Below are 12,760 nucleotides of genomic sequence, written 5' to 3'. Positions count from 1 at the left end.
AACAAAAATGCTGAAAATAAACACTTACGGATCTTTCTTCGATCGGCGTCCTTCACCAAGCCACAAGTCAAAATCATTCTCGTCTTTATGTTCTACATCTTCACCAATCTTATCATCGAGAGGACACAACCCAGCCACATACTTAACAACTCCATAACCAGAACCATCTTTAGAACTAGAAATGGAAGAGTCATACTCCATAAACGGAGACGTCAGCGCTATGGGTTTCTTAGATTTCCTCTTGTCAACAAGAGGAGTTTCTTCAACGGGAATTGGGTCATCTTCAAGTTCAATGTTGGAATCAACATTGAGACCTGTTGCACCCATCTAATATATTTTTTCCACAAAAATGAAAGAAAAAAGGCAGTGTTAAACACAAAAAGTATGAAGAAACTAAAAAACAGCCAAAAAAAAATATACCTCAAAACAAACAAGACGACGATCCGTAACCTCAACATTTTCAGAAACTGAAATCTGTTTACAAGAATCACCACCAATTCCATCTGAAGACATCTGTTTATATATGGTATTAAAAAGTAATTAGAGCATGGTTAAAAAATAACAACCTTTACACAACCAAAAAACAACACAAAAGCAACATTACCATAATCTCAACTGCTTTTACACCGGACTGAACAGTAGCCTCAACATCTATTTGAGTAGGCCCGTCATTGAAATCAACGAAATTCTTGATACAGAAAATAAAGGAAAAAGAAAATGGAAAAAAAGTGAAGTTATTTTTTGTTAAAGACTTCAACAACTAAAAAAAAAACTACATAACAACTTAAAAACAAAATAAAAACAACAAGTAAAATAAGAAGACCAACAATAAATTGCGAACAACATAATCTATAAACACAGCCATATAAATAACATAATAAATACAAATAAATAGTCTGAAAAATAGTTGCAAATTTTTTTTTAAAAAAAAAAATAAAACATAACAAGAGACATAACAAGAACATAGAATTACAAGACCACTACCTAAAACGGACTTACAACAAAATAAACCACACAAAGTAACTAAAACCTAGTTACATTGTCTACTTATCTACCTTCTCCTCACTATCAGTGGATTCATCATCACTGCCCTTATCATTTTTTCTTTTGAGTCAGAATCTTCATCAGCTTGACCATCCTTCTCTTCACCTTCACTACCCTCACCTTCTTCATCACCCATAACATTCTCTTCTTCATTGTCATCAGTTTCTTCAGATTCATTTAAATCAAAATCTGCTTCATCGCCACTTCCATCATCATCATTGGAAGAGTCACTGCCTTTGTCCTATATTGAAATTACAATTTAAATTAGTATAAAACAACTCAAAAAAAACCGAAAAACAACTATTGAAAAACTAAAATACCTTGGCATAGGAATCGGCAAAAACAGTAGAAAACTGTGTCTGCATTGAAGCCATCTGAGCACCAAAAGAAACAAACTGTGCAGACACAAACTCTTTCAACTCAACCAAATCAGATGAAATCTTCTGTTGGGAAGTATGCAACAAATCGATCTTGACCTCCAACCCATCAAATTTCTCAGAAAAAGCATCAAGCTTGACAGAAATGTCACTCTGAGCAACAGTTGGCTCTTCGGGAACAGGAAGACTCTTGTAAGAGTTGTAGTCAGTGTCAAACTTGAAACTGCTCAGTTTCAAAGCTTTGAACTCACCAGTCGTGGGCCTCATATTTGAAAGTTGCAGCTGATCAAAAAACAACAAAATGAAAATTTCAATTATGAAGATTATTAATAATGAAAAACAACATAAAAACAACTACTGAAAAACCAAATTACAACAAACAGATATACCTTATCTTTGGAAACATCAAAAATAGTAGTCTTCAAAACTTTGAAAGTAGGCTGACTATTGCATGTCCACTGAGTGATCCTTGGAATACGAGAGTTTTCCTTTTGGCAGTACTTACCTTTCATGTACTTACAACACTCGTAGAACCAAATTTGAAGAACATGAGGACAACCAATCAAAGTGTAAAAAACACTCGGCCTCTTTCCCGAACTCCTTGCCTTCCTAACACCCTCAACCCAACTATCAAGCTTACCCTTCAATGAGGAAATAGTCAATTCAAAAGAACTCCGGCCCCAAGCAAATTCATTGTACCTCCCACTATCTACAACATCTAAAATAGACTTAGGTACATTTTTATGCTTAGTGCCACTAAGCAAGAACCACTCCACAAAATACAAAACTGCCAACTTCACAGCATCCTCATCAGAATCACCCCACCTCTTGGTGGTAAAACATTCCCTAACAGATTCCTTAGTGATAGAGGACGAAGTTGGCCAATATTTTTCACAAAGACTATTAACGTCTTGCTTAAAATCTAAAACACTACAGTCACCTTCACAGTCTAACCCAGTAATCAAAGTAAACTCCTCAATGCTAAACCTAAGCCTAACACCGCGTATCATTACCCACAACTCAGCATCATTAGGTTGCTGAACCTCCCGGAGCAACAACCCATGAAACACTTGGGGTTGAACTTTAAAATCAGGAAGGTTAAGGAAATGTCCAAAACAGGTTTTGGAAAACATTTCAAGCTGTACATCTGAAAGACAAGACTTAATGTTCTCTATCACCTGGAAAGTAGCAGTCGAAAAGGCTTTCGCAATGAAGAGATTCTTCTGGTCATAAATATAATCTCATTCCTGTATCAATTGAAACAAAATAAATCAGGACAAAAACAAAAAAAAAACTAAAACAAAAACAGAAAACAAATAATAAAAATAATTTTTTTTTAAAAAAAAGGACACCTTAGGGGGATTTTTCTTTGGTAAGTCAAATCCTTCAACCTTCTCTGAGGTCCTAGCATGGACCTGCAAAAAAAAAGAAATACAAAGTAAAACATAAGCAACAAATCTTAGATACAATAACAATGAAGATATAAAAATGTAGTAACCAAAATACAACCAATAAAAAACCTAAAAACAACGTTTATGAAACCCTTACAGTATGATAAATGTAAGAGATAAACAACTTTCAAAAAAATACAGTAACAACACTGTCACAACTTATAAAAAAAAACAAATACTAACAATAAACAGAAAAAACAACTAAAATATTAACAACACTGTACAAGCTCGTTGTTATGAAATTTCAAAAATGGTAGTCGATAATAGTAGTGTGACAAACAACCGAGAAAAAACTCACAATAAACATATACAAAACTAAAGAATAAACAACACTGAAAGATCTTGTTGCAATTGAAATTAGTAAAATGCTTCTCAATACTAATATTGTGTAAAACAACCGAAAACAAATTCACAATAAACATATAAACAACCAATGGGGAAAAGCAATTCAAAACTGTAACAAAATACGAATTGAACTGGGCAATTTTTCAACAACCAAACAACAACTGAATAAAAACAACAAAACAACATCAACCACAATACATGACAGAAATACATAAAGAACAACAAAAAAAACATAAAAACATCCTAATAAACACCTAAATCAGTGACCTAAAAAGCTCATGTAAAAATTAACACAATAAAATGAAACCAAGCAATTTTAAATTACCTTCGATTTAACTTTAGGCTTTTGGTCCTCAGCATGCACTTCATCCTCAAAATCAGAATCTGAGGAAACCTAGAACAAAAAATGGGGAAAACTTTAAATCATCAAATGTAACACCACAAATAAAACAACCAGAAAAAAACTAAAGAAAAATTTAAAAACAACAAAGAGAAACTTACATCGCGTGCAGACTTGGAAATTTTTGCTCTCTTAGGCTTATGAGCATCGGCCTTAACTGGAAGGGCTCTTTTCTTAGTGCCCGATGTCTCTGGAACATCACCCACTAAATTTTTAGCAATTTTTTTTAACCCCATCTTAGCTTCGACTTTGGAAGTAACAGTTGGAGGCTTCTTCGATTTTTTAGAAAGTTTCTTCGCCGGAGATGGTGATTTCGAACCACTTCTAGTGGTTGCCATTTATATAGAAAAAAGATAGTGGAGGATGACAATGTAGGTTGAGGAAAACGTGGGTGAGGGCTTGGAGAAGGTGATCGTGGGAAGAAGAAATGGGTTAGGGCTTGAGAATGGTGATCGTGGGAAGCTCGGTTTGAAGAGTGGAAGAATCAGATAAATGAAAAATTCAAAAAAAAAAAATAAAAAAGGAGTTATGAGGTGGCGTGCGTGTACGTGTGTAAGGAAGAAGGGAAAAGGTAAAATTGTAATTATGAAACTTTTTGAAAAGTAAAATTGAAAAATGTAAAAGTTAAAAAAGTTTAAAAAACCGTGTATTGATAAAAATGTAAAAAAGATGTCAATTTTGACATGAGGTGTAAAAATCTCTAAAAATTAGTCAGAATAATTTTTTTTATATATTAAAAAAAAAGAAGAAATCGCCCCATTATAACTTCCAGAATAAACTCAATAAGAGAAATCTTAAGAGGAAAAAGAGTATTAGGAGATAACATTAATTAAAGAAATATTGGCGCTAAACCACCTTAATTTTTAGGTTTGTAACAGTTAACGACAAAAATTGAAATTTTGGCAGCATAACTCTCTGAACCTGGTTTCGTTTTGCTCTGTACCCCTTCGTCTAAAAAACACAGTTAAGTACCACGCTGGACTGCCTACGTGTATACAAGAGTACACGTGGCAAAATTTTAGTGGTCCGTAATTTTAATTTTAAATATACTAAAAATAATTTGAAAATTAAAAAAAAAAATCTTTTTTTTTTCTCTTTTTCTTTTTCTTTTTCTTTCTCTTTCTCTTTCTTCTCGACAGAACTCCCTTTAACCCTTTTTCTTCTTCTTCTTCTTCTTCTCGACAGAACACCCCACCCCCCCAAATAGCCTTCACCTTCCCCAGCCCCAGCCCCAGCCCCAGCCCCAGCCCCTTGCTCCTCCACGATACTTGTCTTCACCTGCACAACCCTCTGCTCAACCCGTTTAGGCCGCCTTCGACCACCAACGGTCCAAACGGATCACAGAATTACATCCCTTGGTCTTGAAACTCAAAACCCTGAGCCGCCATCTCTCCCCAATATCTCTCTCACTCTCAGTTTTTCTCAACCCAAAAGTCTCTTCAACGTCGTCATCGAGGAACCCTGCAGAGGTTGCAAACCACGTCCATCATCTCCAATCACCATCTCGGAGCTCCAGTCGCCATCTAATCTTCCCCATTTTTTTCGTTCAATCGCCCCTCCTTTGTCACAACTCCGTTCGATTCTGTTTTCACCCCAGCCCAAGTCCATCATCTTTGAAAGCTTCCATAGCCATCAACGCTACCATTAAAGGTTCGTAGCTCTCAAATCTCAGATCCACACTATCACTAATAATGAGATCAAACATCTCAAATATGTTTTTTATTTCATCTTTATTTTTATTTTTTTCGCTTATTGATATTCTCATTTTGGTATTTTGTTTGGTTTTATTTTGGATCTGAGATTTGCTTTTGCATTTTATTGTTGTTTTATATTTTTTAGGTTGATTAGGATCTGATAAATGTAATGGTGGTGTTTGCGTGGTGGTGATGGTATTGCAGTGATGATTCGATGCTGGCGGTGGTGTTGATATAATGAATGAAAAAGAAGAAGAAGAAGAAAAATTGGGAAAAAAAAAGAAGAAAAATCTTAATTTTTTTATTCTATAAAATGATTTATTTTTAATTTTAAATTAATTTATAATATTATTATTTAATTTTGTATATTTTCAAGTTATTTTTTATAATATTTTAAAATTAATATTACGTGGACCACTAAAAATTTGTCACGTGTACAAATGTGTAATGGTGGACAGTCCACCGTGGCACTTAACTGTGATTTTTGGACGAAAGGGTACAAAGCAAAACAGAACCAAGGTTCTCTTCCAAAATTTTAGTTTTTGTGGTTAATTGTTACAAACTTAAAATTAGGGTGCTTTAGCAGCTAATTGATTAAATAATGTATACTAGGCCACCAAACATATTAACCTCCTACAAAAAAGAAAACTGAGCAAGAGCTTGCGCCACACTATTTACAAGTCTAAAAACATGAATAGAAGAAATAATTAACAACAAATTTATTACAACAATAATAATATCTCTAATAATACAACATGAATGATCAATAATATGCTTATTGATGGCAACAATAACAGTAAGTAAGGCAATCTGATTCCACAATCACCTTCTCATACCCCAACTGAATGCAGAAAAACAAGTTTCGGTAAACCGCAAGAGCTTCAGCCACAACTAGTTAGAAAGGCCATCAACACCATACTGCATAAGCCTTAACCAACCCAAAGCAATCTCTCTAAACAGTTAGTAGCCTTACAGGACAAACCAACATCACAATAAAAATAATATTATTACTAAAAGTAATCAATTTTAATCACAACTAATCTAACTAATTTTCGTGACTAATAGTTGTTATGATATCACTATTAGTTACAGCCACCTTTTCAGTGACAACAAACTTCTTTTGCCACAACTCTCTTATCTTTTATATAGTCACAATTTATATTGTGATCACTAATACTTTTTTTTTCACAAACAAAAAAATTCTCACTAATATTTCTTAGATCACAACAAAAAATTTATCATTGATACTTCTTAATTCACAATTTTTTGTTGTCACTAATATTTTATTTCCACTCATTATGAATACAAAAAAGAGTTGTATGAAGTTCACATCAACTATTTTTTTTTTAACTATGATAAGAGCCCAATTCAGTACCAAGGCATACTCAACCAAAGAAGAAAAGAAAGAGCAATAGTGTAAATATTCCTTGGCATATTACTCCCTAGAAGAACCACACACTAATAAGCAAAACAATATTATATATAATTTGGGAGGAAATTTGGTCAAATATTCTGACCAAAAAAAATGAATCTTAATTAAGAAAATATATTGCAGTAGTACTCTTGACAATGTAATTTACATCTTTCTCAGCATTAAACCACATACAATATTATACAGTCACAAGAGCCATAACAAGAAAGAGAACATCATAAAATCGTATTATAAAAATTGTATCATAAAATTCAGCATTGCTATAAATAATGCTTAACGCAAAAGTCTTGCATTGATCTCACTCAAACACTCATGATCAGCTCACATGGACATAGGCCGATTTGAACACCAAGTTCAATATATTAATTACAGTAAAAGAATTTAGTATTATATATATATATATGAGAGTGTGTGTTCTTATTACAACAACATTATGCAGTAGTTGATTAGGTACTTATATAGATCTTAGGACTAGTTAGGAGTTAGTTAACATAACTAACTTACTGAACAATCCTAACTCTAACTGAGACATGAAGGAACTAACAGTGTCACAATAGGTAGCGTCTTACAATTTTTTTTTTTTTTTTGAAGGAAAATGGTAAACTTTATTAGAATGAACTTTCAACCATTACAATAGATAAAAGATCAGCAGGAGCAGTACTCTCACTGAAAATACGATCTGAATACAAACAAGAGCTACGAGCAAGACAATGTGCAGCTTTGTTTACAGAACGTTTAACAAAATTAATAGTGACTAAGGGTAAGGAAGCCAACAATGTACGACAGGCAGACACATGTTGACCAAAAGGAGATGGAATGAATACCGAACCTCGAACTGCTTGAACAACAACCAAAGAATCCGTCTCAACATCAACCCGACCCCATTGGTGTCTCTTTATCCAACTCAGAGCCTCCTTAACCCCCACAACTTCAGCTATGACCGGGTCCACGCACCCCTCCAAGAGAACCGTGAAGGCTTCAATGAACCGCCCATCATGGTCTCGAGCCACGCCAGCCGCTCCAAATTTTCTGTCATTTGCAAAGATTGCGCCATCAACATTTACCTTAATCTTTCCCATAGCCGGTTTCACCCAATGCTCCAAGTCTATGTTCGAACCCGAGGGAACAAATAAAGACCCTATTCTCCTTTGTTGAGCATTTCTCCATTGATTAAGGACTACTCTTGCCAATAGAATAACCTCTGCCGCTGACAATGATTTCTCCCGCCAAACTAGCTCATTTCGGGCATGCCAAATTGCCCAAATCACCATCAATAATTCCTCTTGTGCCATAGTAGAATGCTGAAGTATCATCTGACTAAACCAATCCCAAAATGACGTCCAAGACACTGAGACCATATTTAAACTCGACCTCTGCCAACATGATCTTTGCAAAGGGACACAGAACCAATAAATGGATGATCGTCTCAGACGATTGGTGACACATAGGACATAGTTGATCCAGAGGAATGTGCTTGGTATTAAGTTGAACTTTAGTAGCCAAACAGCCTGTCAAAGCACGCCACATAAGTTGGTGAACTTTCGGGGGGACTTGAAGCTTCCAAGCGATCTTCCAGATTTTTATCTCAAAGTCACTAATGTTAGTGACCTCAGCCTGATGTAGCAAGCGATAGGCCTCCCTTACAGTGTAAACACCATGCAGATCCAGAGACCAATACCACGTATCAATTGTAGACTCCTGAACAATGTTGGTCTTCAAAATTAACTCCTTATCCCGATCATTGAAAATATCGGAGATCACTTCCAAATCCCAACATCTTTCTCCTGGCACCATGAGATTGTTAACCTTCCACTGCTCCATACCATTAGCGATAGTAGTGACCCACGGATGAGAAATATCTTCTAACCACGGATCAAACTTAACACTAATACTTGTACCAGGACCAACAACCCGTCGAGCGCCCTTCTTGATCAGCTCTTGTGTTTCGAAGATGCTTTTCCAAATAAAACTAGGATTCGGACCAAGAGAAGCAGTCAAAAACGACCCATGAGAGTAATATCGAGCCTTATAGACCCGACTAACCAAAGAATGCTCATTCGAGACTAATCTCCAAGCTTGTTTTCCGAGCATAGCTAAGTTGAAATCCCGCAAGTGACGAAAACCAAGCCCACCATGATGTTTATGTCGACACATATGCTTCCAACTAGACCAACTGACCCCACGTTTTTGATTGGAGCCCGAACTCCACCAATATTTACTCATCATTCCTTCTAACTTATTACAAGTTTCCACAGGCAACAAGAAAACAGACATAGCATAAGTAGGGAGAGCTTGGGCAACAGTTTTGATTAGCACCTCTTTACCTGCTTTAGAAAGCAACCGACCTTCCCAACTCAAAATTCTTTTCTGCATCTTATCCTTCAAAAAACCAAGTATGGCATTCTTATTACGGCCCATAACACAGGGTAGCGTCTTACAATTAGTTAGCTATATTCTAAAAAAATTATTATATTAAATTATATGAAATTAGATATTTAATTATACTAATAGCAATATAGCACATTAAAAGGTACTAGGCAACATTAGTCTCTTTTAGTATTTCTCCATCAAATTATTAAAAAAAGATTAAAATTGTCATTTTTGACACGGAAATAATCACATAATAATAATTAATTAATTTTATTAAATTTTTACATCCGTCTAGTCCTCCTTGGCCAGATAATATATACTATTGATCCTTCTAATATATACTTTTTATTATTAGATAAAAGAATTAATGTGCCACGAAACAAAATAGTTCAGTAAAGCATGAAAAATAATCCTTTAATCTATTTTCCTATAGAATTTTTTTCTTAATTCAAAAGCAAACTTTTATTAATAATAAGAATCCAGTACAAAATATCCTGCAACTCGGCAGAGACATCAGAAATAAGGATTCGACGATCAGTTAAAACACAAGATTGTCTAGCAACAAAGTGAGGTACTCAGTTAGCAAACTGTTTTACAAAACATAAAGTGACATTAGTCATAGAATGAAGTAAACAACGGCAATCTTGAACTAAAAGACCAAAGACTGACTTCATGATCGTTGAACTATGAACCGCTTGAACAGTTAGCTTACTATCAGTCTCGACCTCCACATGATACCACTGTTTATCTTGTATCCAATTGAGGGCTTCCTTGACTCCTATCGCCTCCACTGTTGCAACATATCCAGATGGCCGGGAAACGACTGGCAACGAGCTTACAAATTGACCCGTGCAATCTCTAGCCACCATCCCAAAGCCATACCGACCCTTTTCTTCAAAGATGGCTGCGTCAATATTTACTTTAATCACACTTATCAACCGGTTTAATCCGAAGCTCAATTCCATCATTTTCCTATAGTTCTTAGTACAAATTAGTAAGCAAATTAATAGACCACTCAATAAAAAGACAAACTGAAACAGATAAAGAAAACAAAGAAAGTCCCAAACAACAAAAGAAACAAAATCAAAAGAGCCAAAGAAAAGCAGCAAACAACTCCCTCAAAAAAGCCATCAAGTATGGACCACTCTTCAAAATCATCATCAAATAAATGAATTTGGTGAGTGATTGCGAGATTGTAATGCCCGTTGAATAATCCATTTTGTCTCGTGAATTTTTCAAACATTAATTGCATCGTCTCACATTTTGCCAAATTGTTGTAAACTAGCAAATTTTTTAATTCTACAACAAAATGAGAGAAAATTTTATCATTTGTTGAAGTAGATTCATCATTTGAGAGTATATACTATAGTAATTTATTATATTTTTAGGAGTAAATACCATTTTGGATCATGTTTTATCATTTGTTGAAGTAGATTCATCATTTGAGAGTATACAGTATATTGTGCTTGCAAAACTATCTTATCTTTCTAAACTACGTGAGATTGAGAAATTTCATAATTCGATTTTTCCCTTAAAAGTAAGTCATAAAAATAAGAATGTTAAAACTCTAAGCTAGTGATATATGGATTGGGATTAATCCTCTTATGTGAATCTTTAGAACAGGATTTACCTAATTATTTGTAATCGTTTGTTTGAATGAAGAATTTATGTTAAACAAAAGTTATGGGGTTTCATAACTTGTTTTATGCATCTTATTTATAGCATTTAAGTTTTTACATATTACCTTTTTTTAAAAAAAATCACATGTTTTTTGTAAGAAAAAATATTAATATAGGACCACTTGAATGCATGAATGGACTTTACATAGCTTGTAATAATAATAGTAGAGCGATCTAGGTCAGATTTGGAATTTTCTACTATTCAATTATTTTATATAAGACAACAAAATGTCAATTAAAAATTGTTATGAGAACTGTTTTTTTTAACAAGTAACATTTAGTTTTTGATATTAAGACTATTAAATTTTCAAAATAACAAAAAAAATATAATGCATCTAAACCCTCCACGTGTCTATATTGTCTATATTTATGAGTTAACGGAAACGGTAATAACGAATGTAAGAAAATTGTAACATTGAGTATTTTTGCCTCCAAAAATAAAAATAAGATATTTAAGTGTATAAAATTTGAAATATTAAGTATTTATGCCGCAATTTATCTTAAAATATATATTAGTTTTTTTTATTTATTTTCTTACTCTTCTAAAATATATCTATAAAATAAAATATATTTTAAATATTAAGACAACAAAATTATATAAAATTTTATTAAAAATCATAAATGCATGTGAAAATAAAATAAAACTAAAATAATGTGAAAAAAAAAATATTAAAAGTAATTTTTAAAAATTAATTTTTTTTAAAACATAAACTGTTCGCAATAATAATTTTTTTTTTAAAAAAAATGTATATATTGGGAGCAATAATTAATATAACAGTATTTGGAATATTTTGTCAATAAGGGGAACCTCCTTGTTTTGTTTATATTTCTTGATGAGAAACCTTATCCTTTTACTATTTTCTTTTATCAAAAGTATTCCCACTAAAAATATGTATATGCAGCTAAAGATAATAAAAGGATAAGATATAATAAGTTTTCTTGAAATACATTGGCTCGTCCAATTTTCTTCTAGGTATACCCACTATATATATATATACTTCAAAACAATTATTTTTATAATTTTACGGAATTTTATACAAAAATTTATTTTTTTTAATAGTAACTAATGAAGTAACTTAAATCGTAACTAAAATCTATATAGTATAACTCATACACATAGAAACTACCGAACAACTCAAAATGTAAATTTAAAGAAATAAAAATAATATATAAAATAATTTTCTTTTTTTTTAATCTAAATTCGTAAGGATAAGAACTTTAGTTATCTTTTTTATTCTACTTTTGGTGATACTCTTTAAGAGTCCCAATCAGAAACTCTATTATACCATAGCCCCATAAAATTTAGATGTAACTACAAAATAATAATTTATATGGTACAAATTTAATTTTTAAATGTAATTACTTCGCAATGCAGATAGTAGACTTGTTTTTCAAATTAAATTGTAATTTCTGTAACCGTACCGTAAGATTAAATAATGACAAAAACTACACTATAAAAATATAGTGTGGTACAGTGACGGACTCAGAATTTTTATTTTGTAGGAGTTAATTTATTATTAAAAAATATTTATATCTATATTATAATTACTCTTACTAAATTTATTTAATTTTATGGAGACTTTTTCTACTATCTTAATCTATAATTATGAAATTAAAAAAATTGCATTTAATTTTTTAAAAGACAGTATTTTTGTTAATGGGGCTATAGCTCCCACATCAATCAAAGTGGGTCCGTCCTTGGTGTGGTACATACGGTGTAATTTGAGCGATTTACACTATTATCATTATTAAACATTATAATAAAAATTCAAAAATCAATCTTATAAAATTTTAACATTAAAAAAAAAAATTAATATCATTACATATATATATACTAATCGGTCAAATCTTTATATTGAATTATCTCAAAAATTATATAATATATTATATATATTTAAAAAAAAAAACAATTGTAAAAATTATTAATTTTATAATATATGGTACGGTACGGTTTTAACTGCAACTATT

The 12,760-nt window shown here is 32.5% G+C and overlaps 1 protein-coding gene and 1 long non-coding RNA gene across 4 annotated transcripts; one reads left to right on the top strand and one right to left on the bottom strand.

Moving 5' to 3' along the window:
- Positions 1 to 1,262: 1,262 nt before the first annotated feature.
- LOC115723919 (uncharacterized) lies at positions 1,263 to 4,418 on the bottom strand. 2 transcript variants are annotated; one of them, XM_061104185.1, is made up of 4 exons: positions 3,719 to 4,418; positions 3,543 to 3,611; positions 1,811 to 2,836; positions 1,356 to 1,703 (listed from the first exon to the last, which is right to left on the bottom strand). In XM_061104185.1, the coding sequence occupies exons 3-4, from the start codon at positions 2,552 to 2,554 to the stop codon at positions 1,356 to 1,358; spliced, it is 1,092 nt and encodes a 363-aa protein (XP_060960168.1). In that variant the 5' UTR covers positions 2,555 to 2,836; positions 3,543 to 3,611; positions 3,719 to 4,418. The 2 variants fall into 2 exon arrangements, with proteins under 2 accessions (XP_060960169.1, XP_060960168.1); XM_061104186.1 differs by having other exon boundaries at positions 1,263 to 1,703; positions 3,543 to 4,418.
- A 159-nt stretch (positions 4,419 to 4,577) lies between these two features.
- On the top strand, positions 4,578 to 5,679 carry LOC115722976 (uncharacterized). 2 transcript variants are annotated; one of them, XR_009684549.1, is made up of 2 exons: positions 4,578 to 5,267; positions 5,516 to 5,679. It is a non-coding gene; the product is annotated as an uncharacterized LOC115722976 (long non-coding RNA). The 2 variants fall into 2 exon arrangements; XR_004012880.2 differs by having other exon boundaries at positions 5,457 to 5,679.
- Positions 5,680 to 12,760: the final 7,081 nt, after the last annotated feature.

The sequence above is a fragment of the Cannabis sativa genome, chromosome 9 (genome assembly GCF_029168945.1).
Source record: "Cannabis sativa cultivar Pink pepper isolate KNU-18-1 chromosome 9, ASM2916894v1, whole genome shotgun sequence".
NCBI classification, from domain to species: Eukaryota; Viridiplantae; Streptophyta; class Magnoliopsida; order Rosales; family Cannabaceae; genus Cannabis; species Cannabis sativa.
This window is presented reverse-complemented; position numbering and strand designations above follow the sequence as displayed.